Source organism: Neodiprion fabricii, chromosome 4, assembly GCF_021155785.1.
Source record: "Neodiprion fabricii isolate iyNeoFabr1 chromosome 4, iyNeoFabr1.1, whole genome shotgun sequence".
Taxonomy (NCBI): Eukaryota; Metazoa; Arthropoda; class Insecta; order Hymenoptera; family Diprionidae; genus Neodiprion; species Neodiprion fabricii.
In genome coordinates, this window is record NC_060242.1 from 7,148,689 (window position 1) to 7,166,135 (window position 17,447).

The following is a 17,447-nucleotide window of genomic DNA, read 5'->3' on the forward strand; positions in this document are numbered from 1 at the left end:
ATAAGTTCATCCACACAGACGATGAACTCGAATCAAAGATGATCAAGTTTAGGTGCATTGCGTCCACTCTCCTGTTTGTAGCAGCTCATATTCAAATTCCAGTAAAGTTCTGATCTCCGGATTTTGAGGAGTAGTAGTTCGACCGTGTGAGTGTCGAAATCTTTTTCCTGACTGAAACGTGAACACGTCAGTTTAGGACCCCACCGTCAATTTTTATATCAATGCGGCAACCGCTCTCGTGAACTATTTTTATTTCAGTTCTATTCGCATCACACAGGATTCTAGTGTAAAACGAACTACTTGTTATGCTCGACATCAGTCAGAGTAGTGTAGCAGCGTATTCGTCGCCTAGGCCGTGTTTGACGAAGCAGAATGAGTTTGGGACCTGAGGATTTCAGCTAATTGCAAAGATTCAAGGACGTTACTTCAGTAAATGCATAGTGTGTGCTTCAAAATCACTAATTACAACTACGACGATTAGATCACAGATGAAATCTGAGATCATCCAATCTCCACGTGAATGTAGGGCTAAGAATCAGCAGAATGTCCTGTATTCTAATTGCCTATTTAAGATTAATTAAAAAGATATTTAATCACTATCGATAGCGTTGTAAATATTCAGATAATCATGATAAATTTATAGCCTGAATAGTATAAAACGAACGACCCAACAGTAATAAATCAACTCTCATCTGGACTTCGGAAACCAGAGTATCGTCGTGAAGATGATGAAGATTGTGATCCTGTTCGTTCTTGTGGCTACCGCTGGTAAGTAGGCAAACCTCCATAAACATCTTGTGGAAAACTTTCCAAGTGAGAGAGCTTGAAATCTTCATGTGACTCTGATCATTAGTTCTTTTCGATCCCTCGATGAACATAGGGTAGTTCGGAATCAGTTATAATAAGGACCAGTTGTGTAACGATTTTTGTTGACCGTTATCTTATTTGTTTTTAAAATGAAAGAATATGTAATCAGTTTTGTAATTTCAGCACTTTACTGGTATTTATTTATTTATTTATTTGGATAAGAAAATAAATGACGGGTGATATTGACCAAGACAACATACATATAACGTTATGGTGTATCGGGGAATAATATAAAATGAATAAATTAATATTTTAAGTACTCAATAAATGAATAGAATGCTTATCTCAACATCGTTGTATCATCGAGGTGCCGAAATACATTGATATTAATATTGGGCCGTCAGTTTTTCGTTATGCTATTATATAGCCTCAGAATTACTAATTGTGGAGGTTAACTATAATTAAATTTCCCCAACAGAATTCGAAGAAGCCACTTGGCAATTTATATATTTGTGCACATGATACTACGAATATTTAGTGAGACGCTAGCTAGGTGACAATGAAATAGGTTCCCTTCGAGAGACACTCATCGACTGACTTACTCAAGATGGCGCTAATGCGACATTTCCCGTCACACCTCACTTGCACACATGGATAAACGTGCTCATGATATTAAAATTCTTAGAGTTGTAACATAACGCGTATCTCTCGAATGATAGTGGGTACTTACTATGCTATACTATACTATACTATACTGCGCGAGATATTTGTTATGCTACAACTGACCCCTGTCCACTGTATTCCCGAATGAAAATTGCTTCGACTGACAACCGTTTGCCAATTTGCGAGAGCCTGGACATCTGTGTTTCAGCTGCGGCCCCCAGTTCCCTCCTGAATAAGCTTAGCCTCGCCAGCCGTATCGTAGGAGGTGAAAATGCCACCATCGAGCAAGTACCCTACCAGGTATCTATCGAGGTGAACGGCACCAGCATATGCGGTGGTTCCATCATCGCTGAGAACTGGATCTTGACCGCTGCTCACTGCATGGTCTACGATATCGCCTGGTATATAATTCGCGCTGGATCATCTCTCGCTTCCAGCGGCGGTAGCGTGAGCACCTTTGACTCTTACATCACCCATGAGAACTACTCAGTAAACAGTGATTATGGATACACCGTCAACGACATTGCTCTGATCCATCTGAACGACAATCTCACCCTGGACTCCACCCGCGCCATCATTCCTCTGTACGAACAAGGCGAGGAAGCTGTTGAGGGTGCTAAGGCCATCGTCAGTGGATGGGGTTCCCTTACTGAATCAGGCTACTGGCAATCCGTGCTCCAGGTTGTGACCCTCCCAATCATCTCCAAGTCCGACTGCAACACCTCCTACATAGCTTGGGGAGGACTTCCTTACGGCGAAATATGCGCCGGGTATTCTGATGGAGGCCACGACGCTTGCACAGGTGATTCTGGCGGTCCTCTCGCTATCGATGGTGTTTTGGCGGGTATCGTTACCTGGGGTAAGGGATGCGCTGAGGCTGGATGGCCCGGTGTTTACACCGAGGTTGCTTACTACCGCGACTGGATCAGTGAGAAGTCTGGAGTCTGAGAAGCAGACTCTCAACTGTACCTCGCCAACCTTACAACCGATTGCGAGGCTTGATTTCATTCTCGATTTTGTACTATTTCGAAAGCAATACAGTAAATTGACTAAAACATGTTTGATAAACTCATCCTCCCCTTTATCCTAGCGGCTATTCCACCATTTGCTTTTCACTTTCCACTTTCCACAGCATCTTCAAGTGAAACTAATCATCAGCCGACGAGCGCTATAACGACATCTGGAGATGCCGATGTCCAATTCGAATTATGGACTGTCTTAAACTTTAGTGTTAATTCATGATATTTTCAGGTCACTCATGCAAATCCAAGGATTCACATTCTTGAACTTTCGGTTTTCCAATTAATGATGATTTCAAGCTGTTGTCAAAGAGAAGACGCTCTTTCTGAAATTCAGACCGAAGGATGGTGAATTTCAGTTCTTCACACTTAATTCTCATAATAATAAAAAATTTTCAAACCTGTCTGGGTTCTACGAATACGTTATAATGGTGAACAAGTATCCGAAGCATTGTTTATCGTGCTGCTAGTAGCATAGTATCGGTACGTGCAATGAGCAATCAATAGAGTTTAATCGCATAATCACTCAATCAATATCGATTTATTTTTGGACCGTTACTATAACGATATGAATAATCGCTGTATCCATGTTCGATAAAAATCAAAGCCAAATTATTTTGTCGCTTTGGCCCCAGGAGAGGGCTCTCTTCAGAGTTACTGGAATATTTTTACAGACAATATATAGAAATATGTAGAACATTTTCATACTTGAAATTGAATTCTAAAAATTTTGTTCTGACTCAGTACATTTCTCGACATGTAACAGGAATTAGAAATAAAAATCCAAGAACAACACAGGTAGATGCATATTTCGTAATCAAAATGCATCGTGCAAATTGAGATATCTTTTTTTTTATCGTAAATCTAAATTGAAAGCAAGATATTTTTACATTATATCTGAGTACTTTTTAGGTCGAAAACGTATCACATTATTCTAGAATTTTAATGAGTTTGTATACGAATCGGTCAGAGGCAAGTTCACGACTTGTATAGACCCTTTTCAGAAAACAATTTCTAGTTCATGTTTAAGTGAGACTTTTTGTAATTAAAAATGAAAGTGGATAAACAAGCGCACGTGTGTAAGTGTAGCGTATCCTTGATGGGAGTGAAGGAAGGAAGGTTCGGATAAACTTCCGTTTAGAACATACCTCCGATCAATGCGAAATTTGGTATACTTATGTATTTTGATGCGCTGATCAAGAATATCATACTCAAAACACCCGCAAATTCGATTTTTAAGGTCAAATCAATTTTTTTTTTTTTTTTTTTTTGTATGTGTGTGTGTGTGTGTGTGTGTATATTTGGTATACTTATGTATTTTGATGCGCTGATCAAGAATATCATACTCAAAACACCCGCAAATTCGATTTTTAAGGTCAAATCAATTTTTTTTTTTTTTTTGTATGTGTGTGTGTGTGTGTGTGTGTATATTTGGTATACTTATGTATTTTGATGCGCTGATCAAGAATATCAAACTCAAAATACCCGCAAATTCGATTTTTAAGGTCAAATCAATTTTTTTTTTTTTTGTATGCGTGTGTGTGTGTGTATTTGGTATACTTATGTATTTTGATGCGCTGATCAAGAATATCATACTCAAAATACCCGCAAATTCGATTTTCAAGGTCAAATCAATTTTTTTTTTGTTTTGTGTGTGTGTGTGTGTGTGTGTGTGTGTGTATGTGTGGGTTTGTTTAGATTTGGGTTTGGGTTTTTCCTTATATTTGTTGCAATAAATGTGAAAAACATTTAAAAAATCGATTTTTTGTCGATTTGACCTTGAAAATCGAATTTGCGGGTGTTTTGAGTATGATATTCTTGATCAGCGCATCAAAATACATAAGTATACCAAATTTCAGATCGATCGGAGGTATGTTCTAAACGGAAGTACACCCGAAGGTTCTAATCAGTTATAATTAACCTAGTCAAAATCGTTTATGTAAAAGCTCATGAAAAATATAAAAATAATAGAGAGCGAAAAGTTTTTTTGTTTGACCTGAGTTTTGAACGAACTATGACAGATATTACTAAGATATTAAATATCACGTCGGATGGTTACACCGAAATTTTTTTCAGGACTATTTCACGCATTTCATGAATTTAATCTGTTTCATTATTTTTTTGATTCTTCGGTATCCTCGCATCTTCGTAGCTGAACTTGGGATTAAAACTTAATATCTAGTTCAGGTGGTACGTCTCTTTTTTACTTATTTAATTTAATGGAAACTGCATTGCATATACACTACAGGGAATTTTATAAACAACATTAAATTCATTTTTCAAAAGGATTATCAAAAGGCTGTTTTTTCCGAGTTAAATAGAAATGATAGATTACTACTGTTCCTGGAGTTCTTAAAAAATTCAATAAAAATTTTACTATCAGCAACGATCTGTCCTTCTTATTTAACTTAGATAAATATAAAACCCCCCAGAAAAATCAATCTGATGTGATTTACAAAATTCTATGTAAATCATGCAATGCAATTTACGTTCGTCAAATAAATAAAAAAATTAAATTCAGAGCTTACGTATACGAACGAAGCATCATATTGGACCCAGAGAGAAATAGCCTTGACTAGACACAGATTGGCCATACATATATGTCGAGAAATGTACGTTGAAATAGAAATTTTATAATTAACTTTTAACCGTGTGAATTTTGTACAAATTTATTTATGCTGTCGATAAAAAAAATTTTGTCACTCTGAAGAGGGCCTTTTCGTTCGGGCCAAAACTTCAAATAATTTGATTTTCATTTTAATAGACCGCCGACACCAGAATTATTAATAAGCGATACTTTCACCTACATAAATAAAAGAAGAGGATTGAAGTTGGAGGATGATTCAAACTCGTGGGGAATCATAATCAGAGACGATAATCAGAGAACGAGGTTTGTATCCGTTCCACCAAGAAAGCACAAATTCTGTGTCCAAGATTATCGTATTAACTCTCAAAGCCCGACTTGACGGAAGATTTTCCATTACAGTGGGAATTGCACTGCGATTCGGGGGGAAAATTGTTTTAAAAGTGACCCAGGTTTTTCCAGGTCTTGATTAGCGTTGCAGATTCTAAAATATTTTAAGATAGCCTTTGCGATTGCAATTCCTCGCACATGAATCATCATATTTGCGATTGGCACGTGACGAGTCGATGGTGAGAAAGGTGGCACAAGTGGAGCTAACGTTGAAAATTGCCCTGTATATCATTGTGAGCACAAGCTGAACCACGTTACGTAAAGCCACTACAAGTACCTAGGACGTAAGTATAATGTTGCGGCAGGTTGAAGATCACCGAACCGATCGGATTTAATCAAATACGTGCTTCCTTGATCGCGATAAACTTGATGCCTAAATACTATAAAAAGAGCCGTCAGCGATTATCAGGCCAGTTTCAAGCTTCTAATTTACACAAACAGTAAACTCGACTCGAAAATGATCAAGTTTACTGTTTTATTCGCCTTGGCAGCTGCCACAGTCGGTAAGTAATCAAGCAATAACTAAAACTTCAAGTTAACAAAGTATCCCGTAAGACCAGGACGTAAGATCAGTAAGAAGACTAACGTGAACTCGTCTTGTAAATGTGGGCCAAATTTCGCTTACGGGGTTTGGCAGTTATTACCACGGTGCTGCGATTGATGTTCTCGGAACTACTGAACTCCGTAACCAAAATTAGGCCCATTTTTTCCGTGAACAGAAAATAGGAGTCCGGTCTCTTTCGTAATCTTACATTCCGGTCTGGACTCAAGGCGGCCAGAGTCCAAGCCTCATTCCTGGCTCGTTTATCAGGTGCAGTTCCTCTGCTCCGTACACGCGAGGTGAACCCGACCCATCGCATAGTCGGTGGAGCGGCGACGACCATCGAAGAGACGCCTTACCAGGTTTCGGTTCGCGCTTTGGGGACCCACTGGTGCGGTGGTAGCATAATCTCTGAGACCTGGATCCTTACCGCCGCCGAATGCATGCCCTTCCCGTGGACCTGGTACACGGTCCGCTCAGGATCCCAGCTCTCCAACAGTGGTGGCACCATCCACCAGGCTGCAGCAACCATTCTGCACCCGAGCTTTGGCTCGAACGCCTACTGGCACCCCGTGAACGACATCGCCCTCATCCAGCTGAGCACCAGCATCGTCTTCGATTCCACTCAGGCCGCCATCTCGCTCTACGACCTGAGCGAACAAACAGTCATTGGTGCCCCCGCCATAGTCACCGGATGGGGAGCGACCTCCAATCACGGCGCCTACTCTTCCACCCTCCAGGCTATCGCCGTGCCCATCATCTCGCAGGATGATTGCAACGAAGCATACGCCAGTATCGGAGGGATTGAGGAAAACCACATATGTGCCGCTTGGGACGAAGGTGGTCTGGGAGCTTGTCAAGGCGACACCGGTAGCCCCGTTGCCGTTCATGGACGCCAAGCAGGTATCGTTTCCTGGACATTCCAATGCGGCGCTGTCGGATTCCCAGGCGTCTATACCGAAGTCGCTGCCTACCGAACCTGGATCACCGAGACCTCTGGAGTCTAAAAATCGACGTTGGAGTTTCGTGATCGAAAACTGAATTGTTTGTGAACACGTTAGTTTTAGGCATGACCTTGAAATGTTGAATAAATACACAGCGATCGGAACGTAAATTTCTTTTCTCCCTATTCTGACCACATTGATATAACTAATTCAAATAAAGTTTCACTGAATATGAACGACAAAACGATCCAAACATCGAGAAAATGACAAACCCACTCCATTTCAATGGCCTCGGCTTAACAAACTCGTTCTACTGTCTCTGCTCAAATAAGCTTCAAAGGTTTTGATTCCTGGATGAAATTTTTTTTAAACTCGGTCTAAATGCACCGAATTTTTTCTATTTTCAATCTCGATCTTCAGAGTTATCCACTGTGTAAAAAGATATGGTATTGTATTATAAACCGTAACAATTCACCGTGAAATCGGTAAATTAACTTGGGTAGTTTAATCCAGACCTAGATCTCTGTATAACCAGTCTATTCCGCAACGTGGCGGTAATTGAATCAAGCTATTATTTTCTCGCCTCAAACATTTCATGTACATCGTAGTACGAAGTTAACCAACTGTCCAATCTTATGTATTTCACTAACTGCACATGAGCCGGTGGCTCTTGGCCGCCTGTATTTGTTTCTGTATACTCAGTGTGAAACGAGTAATACACATTGAAAATGACCAGTTAGATGTCGAGCAAGCTAGTAAAGTCACGTGGATTAAAAGGAGCTGAAAATACCTTGTGTCCGTATCTCTTCTCTGTCCCTAATCCAGCAGAGGAAAATAATGTAATTTACTCCCACGATCTTTCTCTGCGGGGAAGCACATATCAGCTAGGATAGCAGCTGCGATAATTATTGTCTGGGTCGTGCTTTACGGAGCAAAATGAGTTAGACCCTAAGGAAGAGTTACCCTGGGACTCCAGCTGATTAAGGAGATTTACTAGCGTTTCTTCGGGGTTGGATTTACCGGCCATTTGAACAGACACATGGATACCCACTCATTAGCCATTAAACGAACGATAAAATCGTATAACATGGGCCACAAGGATACCCTTGCTCGGTTCTTCTTACTTTCTCCTGACGTGGCGTATAATAAATTCAGCATCGGCCGCAACATCTTCTCCCATAATTTGTCGACATGGCGACCCAATCATAAATGTCTACGAGATTATACAACGTCGAATGTCACAGTGATTACTTCATGAACCTCCAGCGAAAAATATGTTCAGGATTCTACTACCAAAATGAGAATTGCCTCCAAGTTTCTGATGTCGGAGCCTAATATACTGGCACGTTAATCTCATCTCTCTGCAATATCGAAAAACCATGATCCCAGTCTCTGATCTAATCATATCTGATCGATGAACTGTCAGAACACGAGTAGATTTTAAATCCTCTAATTATACGCGGTACATTGTCACTTGAATTCCTACCTGCAGACAAGCACGAATTCTCAATTATCATATCAAATTTATGAGTCGATTTAATCGTGACCAGTCAGACAAGTTTGTACGTAGTTCCGACAAAATTTGTATCCAAATCGTATAAATACAGCTGAATATAAAATTAAGCCGTCAGTTACGTTTTCGAAACCGACGAGTACATTATTTCAGCCTAAGGATGATCAAGATCGTCGTTCTGGTCGCCCTCGTGGCTGTTGCCTGTGAGTGCCTGATATCCTTACACGTATTGAATATAAAGTTTTGTACAAAATATATATTTTATACCTTACATTGGTTACGAAGAATATATTCGCTGCTCAAATCACGAATCCTGCACCATTACCAAGTGCCAAAGCATATTCTCCACTTGTTAATCTTACAGTGTAATCTCTAGTCCAGCTGTAAATGCTTCGTTCCAAACCGGCAATGTAAGCCCAACTGGTCGTATCGTTGGTGGTGAGGATGCCGCCATCGAAGAAGTACCCTACCAGGTATCTCTCCAGGTCTTCGGCTCGCACATCTGCGGTGGTGCCATCATCTCCGACACCTGGATCTTGACCGCTGCTCACTGCATGGTCTACCCCAGAAGATGGTTCACCGTTCGCGCTGGTTCCACCGTCTCCAGCACTGGCGGCACCCGCATATCACTCAGTTCAGTAGTGAGCCACGCAAGCTACAGCTCAAACAGATGGGGAATCCCGATCAACGACATCGCTCTGCTGCAACTGGCATCAGCCCTCACCCTAGACTCCACCCGTCAGCCCATCTCTCTGTACGCCGTTGACGAGGAAGCCACCGTCGGTTCCATCGCTGTCATAACCGGATGGGGTACTCTTACCGAGGGAGGCAGCGCTTCCAGAACTCTCCAGACTGTCTCTGTCCCCATTATTTCCAAGGCTGACTGTAACAGCGCTTACAGGGTCTGGGGAGGACTTCCCGACGGTCAAATCTGTGCCGCGTATCCTGAGGGAGGCAAAGACGCCTGCCAGGGTGACTCTGGTGGTCCCCTCGCTATCAGCGGACGTCTCGCTGGTGTCGTTTCCTGGGGTAACGGTTGCGCCCGCGCTGGATGGCCGGGTGTATACACTGAGGTCGCGTCCTACCGCAGCTGGATCTCCACCAACTCTGGAGTCTAAAAATCAGTCTCTCCATTTCACCTAGCTTATCCTTCAAGCAACCGCGGGGCTTGATTTCATTAACGATATTTTCAATTAATAAATACATGTTTGATGAATCTGATCATCCTTATAGCTGTTGAACCGTTCATCTTCTTATCCACTTGAGGAACAGTGTCTTGACCGTACATTTGTGTATATTTGCTACGCGTATTGCCAACTTTAATTTAATTACAGATATAGCGACATCGAATAAAATACTAGGCTCCAACTACTGAAAACCTGAACTTCATTGTCTCCTGAAACTTCTCAACTACTTGAACCATGAACTGAAACAACTGATGAATCATCCCTTATACTGTAAAAACTCTTATAACGAGCATACAATCTAGATTTTATTCACCAGATAGGTAGGTAAAAGACATCAAGACAAGAAGCATTATAGTCAAGTGTTTGATAGTTACCTAGATTTGTCATTCTGTTTAGAATGTTATCGGAGGTTTATATCCATGTGGCATCTGCACGTACGTGCTATGAGATTCATTTGATAAACATGATTAATCTCGTTTGATGAGGTAATGGTTTAATTAATCGTGATTTATGCGGTGCGACAACTAGCGACTGTCAACGTTGGAACAATTTCGGGTTTTACTCAAATTTGCACATTATTATGCTCATCCTTGTAGCCGCTGCTGCCGCTGCTGCAGATAACTAGCTCGCGTGTACCTTGAACGTCTGAAGCAATAATAATTTCAGAACATATACCAAGGGTCGTTTGAGAGAATTACCTCTAGGCTTGAGACTATGATTAATGCGCAATTAATCCAACGGAAGATGGAAAATGCAAGTAAGTTGAGTTATCTGTGTGATAACCTGGCTACTGAATAAAAAAATGTGAGGTTCTTAACACTTCCATCAATTTCCAGTGCATTATCAATGATTACGTAGATAGTAACTCGTTCTGTCCAACACAGGCATACAAAAGCTGCATACAAAGTAATATTCAATTACATTTAACCATGGTCTGAGATACTTAATCCCGATAAACCCGGTACCCAGACCATATAAAGTAGCCTTACAGTACAGTAACTTTGGTACAATCTTAAAAATCCACGATCAGATCAGTGTCGTATCAGGATGATCAAGATCGTTATTCTGCTCGCCATCGTAGCTGGTGCTGGTGAGTACCCAATACTTATGCACGTGTCAAACAGACTTTAACAGAAAGCTACTCTTTATACTGATAAGTAGCCTGAGACGGTGATAATGAGATTGAAACTCCGTAACTACGTATCATGTTGAAATTAGTGACATTATTGTAACGATTTATGCTTCGGAAAACCCGTCATTTCGCGATTTTTGAATTGTTTGGAATTCAGTAAACTGCGATAAAATAAAACATTCTCGAATTTTGAAATCGTAGTTTATTGAAAGTCACTGTAAAAATAAGAAAATAGTGATTTTGCCACAATATTTCGTTACGGTAACGTTACGAATTTCAATCTCGTGACTACGTGAACTTTTTTTTGAATTTCGAGCGAAATGTAAATTAATCGCTAATTTCAACAACACTATTTCACAAATCTTTAATTTGACGGCACTTTGTTTAGATATCGTGCACGATGTCAGGCAATACTGGCACCGTCACAAATCACTATATAGAATCAACTGCGTAGACGTGTATTTGTGTAAAAGCCACAGCTAATGAAAATGCCAGCGACAAAACGCCCCGAGGCAGCCAATTCGCCAATTGACGCTTGTCTCGGATGTTTTTATTCCAGCTCCAAATCCTCTGAACCCCACGAGTCGCATCGTTGGTGGCATGGATGCAGTGATGTCTGAGGCACCTTACCAGGTGTCCCTAACTCTCCTCGGCTCCCACAGTTGCGGCGGCAGCATAATCTCCGAAAACTGGGTCCTGACCGCAGCTCACTGCATGGTTTACCCCAGAAGCTGGTATCTTGTCCGGGCTGGATCCGTTTCCTCGACCAGTGGTGGCAGCCTGACAACACTGCTCCTGGTCGTGAACCACCCGAACTACGGATCAAACAACTGGGGGCTCCACGTCAACGACATTTCCCTGCTCCGGATGAGCTCTCCACTTGTCCTGGACGCAACGCGCCAGCCGGTTTCTATGTACTCCGAAAACGAAGAGGCTATGGCTGGCGATCGCGCTGTCATCACTGGATGGGGTGCACTAATCGAGGGCGGTAGCTTCTCTACAAACCTCCAGATCATCAACATCCCCATCATCTCCAAGGGCGAATGCAGCAGCGCCTATAGCTTTTGGGGAGGACTTCCTGCTGGTCAGATATGCGCCGCTTTCCTCGAAGGCGGTCGAGGCACTTGTCGTGGAGACCAAGGCGGTCCACTGCTTATCCAGCGACGGCTTGCTGGCGTCATGTCATGGAGTTATGGTTGCGCCCAGCCTGGATTCCCCAGTGTCTATACTGAAATCGCAGCTCACCGCAGCTGGATATCTGGCGTATCAGGAGTCTAAGGAGCCGGGTGCTGATCCCCTACTGTCCTCACATTTTCGGGTCCTTCTTTTGAATCTTAATGAAATGAAACACACTTGTCGTGAAGCAATTAAAATCACGTTAACGATTTTCCTGCTTTTTCCTGCACACCTGCGTCGGCGAAAACCTGCCTAGCAATAAGCCAAATACTGGTCTGTCTAACTTCGAGGTACGACATTCAGGAGAAACGAAAGGCATACTTTGATGGACGTGAAGGAATTGAACGAGCGTTTCGTGCGGAGCTTCTGCAGGTTTGTAAATTCACGTCGGTTTTACCGTTCCAACACAAAGTTTCAGATAGAATAATTGGACCCAATTGAACCCTGTCCCCCTGGCTTTGCTACTTTATTGATAAGCCCCGGCACTCCTGCCGCGTAGTATATTTTTAGTCAATAAAATTTAATTAGTGTTATACATCAACCAAAGTGGCTTATCGCATTATAAACAACGAAAATATCTATCAGTGGTTGTGTAGTTTGTTATGATTAGCACCCATCTATTTCGTGAAACACGAGGAATCAAATAAAAAATTTTCTGCAATATGTCTCATACGATTATTCTGTGGCTACTTACAAAGAGATTCAAAGTTCTCTTCGCTTCTGTCATACTTTCATCAATGACCCCCAAACAGTAACGATATTTTCAAGACTTGATTATAAATAAAAATGATTTTCAACTATGCACAAATATAACGATAACGATAAAAGATAATTCATTAGAGTGTTTGGACGTTTGATCTTCTACTGTCCCAAAGCTAGATGTGTTAACGTGAACTGAGAACGTTTGTCATTTAACCATCTGTTAGTTGTACAATTCCCTAAATTTAAAACATACACAATCCCGTCACCACATACAAAAAGTGTTCGGTGTTACGGTATTCAGCGACATTTTTGGGCTCGGGGCACCGGGTGAGCAAAAAATTTTACACTAAGGACGTAAAGTCCCTAACCTAATAGGAAATTGGAGCCTGGATTGGTATTTGCGGGGTATATATGAACATTGAACACTATTAAACCGTTAAATCGAGCTTTTCGTATCCAGAATTTGGAAGCTCGCACATTTATTAAGCAGTAAGCCGGTCGCGGTAATCCCCCCTTTCATTTGTAACCACGTACATAAAGGGTATTTCAGACCCTAATAATAAATGTTAATTTTAGCAATCAGCCAAAATCCTTCGTTCTCCGTTGTCAACGCTTTGATCAAAACAAATGGCCAAAGCAACGTCAACACCAGCAGCGACCAACGCCATGAATCCTAACCTTCAAACTATTGTGTTCCAGCCTCGCTGTATCATAAACCATCAACCAACCGTTCATACCGTAGTCAACAAACCGTATGCTGACTGCAATGAAGAGCTGTGCTATTCAAGTTTCAAACGAACTAAGTCACATTGTGCTGAACTATTATTCACGAGTGCCTACAGATGCAGTGTTCATCGAGCTGTACTGCGGAGCCAGCAAAGCTGTAAGCCAGATGAAGCATGCGAAATGGAGGGTTTCGGCACTTCAAGAGCTGCTCATTCTCTGGGAAATTCACTCGTCACGATCCAGAAGCGTTTCGACACTACAGATCGCAAAAGTCTACCAATGAACTCAAGTGTTTGAAGGTGACGATAATCGACATTCTATGTAGTCTGGCTTACCCTGAAAATTTTTCGAAGTCTCACAGATGCCAATTCAGATGTGTGTGTGAAGTTGAACGGTACAAGGCAACAGCCTAGTGCGGAATTCTACCTCCGCTTGCGAGCAGAGTGATGAAACAATACCTTCGACATCGAGCACTCTTCAACTTACCAGACTGTACGTAATTGGTTCGAACCAATTACAAACATGTTTGTCCTTCTCGCTCTCAAACTACTGAACAAAGGACTAGTAGATCCTGCAGAGTACCGCGCGCGATAGCGTACCTACATCGCGAACCTTTAACATCTCTTACGCTATATCCCCCTGTACCCACACACGCGTCGAGTATATAAGTGAACGACTAGATCGACGTGTCACACAAGTCAACCAGAGCTATATACGTGTCTCTCTACCCAATAATCTGCCCCAGCTACGAAAATGTATTATGCAACGTTAACTATATTGTTGCCAGCTCACTCCGGAGCGTTACATACCCATGTACATGACTGGAAACATGTACAACCTGCACCCTCGTGTATGGCTGTAGGCGTATTGTACTGAAACACAATGTGCAGAGCTTTGGGGGCAGAGAAACGGGGTGTAATGGGGTGCAGAGGGCCGCGGCGGGATGGGACGAGAGACCGGAGAACAATAATGGAATGGAAATGTAAAGAACAGGTTTTGGCAAGGGAGTTGGGAGACAGTGCTCAAGTGCTAATGGCTTTCCATACTTATAAAACTGGAATCGATTCTCACCTGCGGCTGCCACGGCGACGAAATTTTGATCCGTGGATTTTTCTTTTACTTCTCTCTCGCTTATCCTTGCCCCTCCTGCCCCCGAAAGTTTCCCACCTCCAGCTTGGACTGAAGGTTCACTAATCGTCCAGGTGGAACGGAAGCGCCGTGAATCGAGCGAGATAACCCGACACACGCCTCGGTGTAGGGTACTCACGCATTAGCGATATACCTACTCATGGGATTCCCTAGGGAATAATTAAAAGCATGTCCGTGCAGGATAATTATAGCATCATAGATCACTAGGAACCGTGTTATCGTTGCCAGTGTCTGCTGATTCCGAAGGGACGACGGGATACTGCCGTCACAGCGAATGCTCAAGCACCGTAACCACCGAAAATCTGAGTGGGATACAAGATGTGGAATTTTCGCATTGTATTCCCAAGTGAAAAATATCCGATCCGCTCCTTTTATGGTTTGTCAATTCTTTTCACCCTCTCCCAACGGCAACAGAAGACCCGACTATGTGGCACGAGGCACAATGGAACTAAATCCAACGAATCCTTGGAATCCCCGGAATCCGAGAAAGGCTTGCGGAAGAAAGAATTCACCCAGCCAACGGCTGAGGCTAACGATACTCAACACAAAGGGATCCAGGGGTGAACCGGCACATCGAGGAAGAATTACCCCGGGTGGGAAATCGGCGAGATTGAGACAATAAAATGGTCTCGTTGATTATCAAAGAACTTTACAAGGTCGCTGTTTCGGGCGCGATCAATCGTCGGAAATTTATATTAACGGAAATTGAGGCGTGGGCTTGGCTCTTCGGCGAATATCTCCAATCTCGATACTTGCTTCTCGCGGTGAATTAGGCGAGGCTTTAAGTCTAATATTCTTAATAGGATTATACATAATAATTTCAGACTCGGGACTCGATTCCTGGGCGAACTTCGTGTCTGGAGGCAATTACAGGCGGCTTTCGAGTTTCGGCTCACCCTCCCGCCCTTTAATTCGAACGCTAATTCTAGCGTACTCACTAAAAGTCACTCAGTGCCATCTGTAACAGTTGTAGAAACCTACAAACCCGCCCCATTTACAAACCCACCATTCTGCAACCAGTGGACAAAGACAATGACTACAGCCATAAATTTCACAGATGAATATCGAGGGTTCGATACATAATATAAGCGAGACTCCATTTCGTGGAGAAGCACCTGCGTCAATCCGACAAGTGAATACAAAATGTATCGATAATCATCTTCTGAGGCCTTGCGTGACTATCTTGAACGACAAATTTGCCATTTTGACGACAGTACGAAAACCTGGTTCGCTGGATTATTATCACCGCATATCCTCGAAATTGGACGGTTGAAACCACTCGAGCGTTTCAATATCCACATGAGTTATTGGTTCATGTATGGGTTTCTAGGACAGCGCTAGGTAGTGCCGGAGATCTTGTGATCCACTCCCAAGTAGTGTACCGTGTTGTTCGCATCTGATAAATCACTGTTAGGCCACGTCAGGTGACAGCTGTTGCCCACGTATGTCCCGATTTACGATACACGTGACCTGCCCGAAACCTTGGTATGCTAACCGCTATGAACTCGAAGGAATTTTCAGGCACGCCAAGTATAGTAAAACTCTACTCAAGCGCACTCGTTATACGAAACGAATATCTTCAATATGAAGGCGGAGCGAAGACCCAAAAGCGGTGAACCACATACAACCTTGAATTTATATTCAATCACAGCGAATCTAATAATACCTGAAACTGCTTTGTACTACTTTTAAGCCTGATAGGCGTCAGTCTGTAAATACACGTTGAATACATTCGAGCATTCCCAAAAGCTTCTGAGTAAGGCTTCGGCAACCTTTTATGAATAGGTACAACGCGTATTTTTCGTCGGTGTCATTTCGGCGTTATTGGGGGAGAGGAGCATGGCAGTAAAGAAAGTCTGAGGATACTTTTAGCAGTAAATCTTGGCCGAAACCTGTAAAATAGTCACCTGATAGGCAATAGCCATAAATAAATAAGCGGGATGGTGGGGGGCGTGGGGCGAGAACTTCTATTTCTAAACCGATCCATAAAGAGCTTTCGAGTCCCGGCGTGGATGTGGGCGCAGCCCGCGAGACTCACCGTTCTGGCGGGGCTCCCTGCAGAGAAATAAGATGTCGATTTATGTCTTGGGTTGGCGACCGCCGTCGCCGGGAAACATTATTAACGGACCACGTGGCCGAGCGTTTCCGACTCCCTCGAACAAGCCTCCTGCAGAAGTTTCCCTCTCGGGCAAGCCGATTGTTTGTAGTCCGTGGTATCCTCCACGGAGAACAAGAGTTTGGGTTAAAACTTTGAAGGATATAACCGTGCCTCGTTTACCGCTCCCTGCACCTACTCCCTATCCGAAAACCTATTCACAAAGGATTCAATAAGATCTGATCAGGGTGCGACGAGTATTTCAAGAAGACCACAGATTTTGTGAGTTCACTCCTTGGCTTACCCCTTCCTTTGTATTACGTCTATTCAGCATCCAGAGATCCATTGTCAGATGTTGAAGAAGCAATTTCAACTCTGCATGGCTTTCAATGGTGTAAAGTGAAGATTCTAGCTGATAAAAGAACGATCGTTCACCCTGATCGAATTAGAAAGTAATTTTCCCCAGAGTTTTCGTCAACGAATTTCTGACACACGCGTGTATATCGAAGAATGGAGAAACGAATTTATTTTCAGACATATGGATATGCAGCTAGAAGAGGATAAGGACAGTGTGAGCAGAAATCGGCAGCCAAGCGTAAAAGCCACGGGAATGAGATGTTATATTGAAGAAAGTTTTATTCGGTGATAGGTGGCGGGGGAGGAATGACAGGGTAGGGGTGAACTAATCTGAACGAGGAAAAGTTTATCTTTCGTGCGTCACGAATTTCATTTTTATTTTCTACGTGCGAACTCGCTTCACCTGCTACACACCGTGGAGGATTGAAAGTAGGGTCCCGGAGGATTTCGGCTTCGCCTTTA

General features: G+C 42.6%; 4 protein-coding genes across 4 annotated transcripts; all 4 read left to right on the forward strand.

Moving 5' to 3' along the window:
• Nucleotides 1-656: 656 nt before the first annotated feature.
• LOC124179321 (trypsin-1-like) lies at nucleotides 657-2,525 on the forward strand. The gene is made up of 2 exons (XM_046563533.1): nucleotides 657-768; nucleotides 1,679-2,525. The coding sequence occupies exons 1-2, from the start codon at nucleotides 726-728 to the stop codon at nucleotides 2,416-2,418; spliced, it is 783 nt and encodes a 260-aa protein (XP_046419489.1). The 5' UTR covers nucleotides 657-725; the 3' UTR covers nucleotides 2,419-2,525.
• Nucleotides 2,526-5,874: 3,349 nt separating this feature from the next.
• Nucleotides 5,875-7,118, forward strand: LOC124179320 (trypsin-3-like). The gene is made up of 2 exons (XM_046563532.1): nucleotides 5,875-5,966; nucleotides 6,275-7,118. The coding sequence occupies exons 1-2, from the start codon at nucleotides 5,921-5,923 to the stop codon at nucleotides 7,009-7,011; spliced, it is 783 nt and encodes a 260-aa protein (XP_046419488.1). The 5' UTR covers nucleotides 5,875-5,920; the 3' UTR covers nucleotides 7,012-7,118.
• Nucleotides 7,119-8,489: 1,371 nt separating this feature from the next.
• LOC124179322 (trypsin-1-like) lies at nucleotides 8,490-9,839 on the forward strand. Its single transcript, XM_046563534.1, has 2 exons — nucleotides 8,490-8,664; nucleotides 8,843-9,839. Exons 1-2 carry the CDS (start codon nucleotides 8,622-8,624, stop codon nucleotides 9,577-9,579), a joined length of 780 nt encoding a protein of 259 aa, XP_046419490.1. The 5' UTR covers nucleotides 8,490-8,621; the 3' UTR covers nucleotides 9,580-9,839.
• A 739-nt stretch (nucleotides 9,840-10,578) lies between these two features.
• LOC124179324 (trypsin-3-like) lies at nucleotides 10,579-12,167 on the forward strand. The gene is made up of 2 exons (XM_046563536.1): nucleotides 10,579-10,738; nucleotides 11,340-12,167. The coding sequence occupies exons 1-2, from the start codon at nucleotides 10,696-10,698 to the stop codon at nucleotides 12,056-12,058; spliced, it is 762 nt and encodes a 253-aa protein (XP_046419492.1). The 5' UTR covers nucleotides 10,579-10,695; the 3' UTR covers nucleotides 12,059-12,167.
• Nucleotides 12,168-17,447: the final 5,280 nt, after the last annotated feature.

Bases quoted from the DNA above. Each gene is read 5' to 3' on its own strand.
- LOC124179320 (XM_046563532.1), top strand. From the start codon at position 5,921: ATGATCAAGTTTACTGTTTTATTCGCCTTGGCAGCTGCCACAGTCG. The intron at 5,967-6,274 runs GTAAGTAATCAA...CTCGTTTATCAG, and splicing joins CTTGGCAGCTGCCACAGTCG to GTGCAGTTCCTCTGCTCCGT.
- LOC124179321 (XM_046563533.1), top strand. From the start codon at position 726: ATGATGAAGATTGTGATCCTGTTCGTTCTTGTGGCTACCGCTG. The intron at 769-1,678 runs GTAAGTAGGCAA...TCTGTGTTTCAG, and splicing joins CGTTCTTGTGGCTACCGCTG to CTGCGGCCCCCAGTTCCCTC.
- LOC124179322 (XM_046563534.1), top strand. From the start codon at position 8,622: ATGATCAAGATCGTCGTTCTGGTCGCCCTCGTGGCTGTTGCCT. The intron at 8,665-8,842 runs GTGAGTGCCTGA...TCTCTAGTCCAG, and splicing joins CGCCCTCGTGGCTGTTGCCT to CTGTAAATGCTTCGTTCCAA.
- LOC124179324 (XM_046563536.1), top strand. From the start codon at position 10,696: ATGATCAAGATCGTTATTCTGCTCGCCATCGTAGCTGGTGCTG. The intron at 10,739-11,339 runs GTGAGTACCCAA...TTTTTATTCCAG, and splicing joins CGCCATCGTAGCTGGTGCTG to CTCCAAATCCTCTGAACCCC.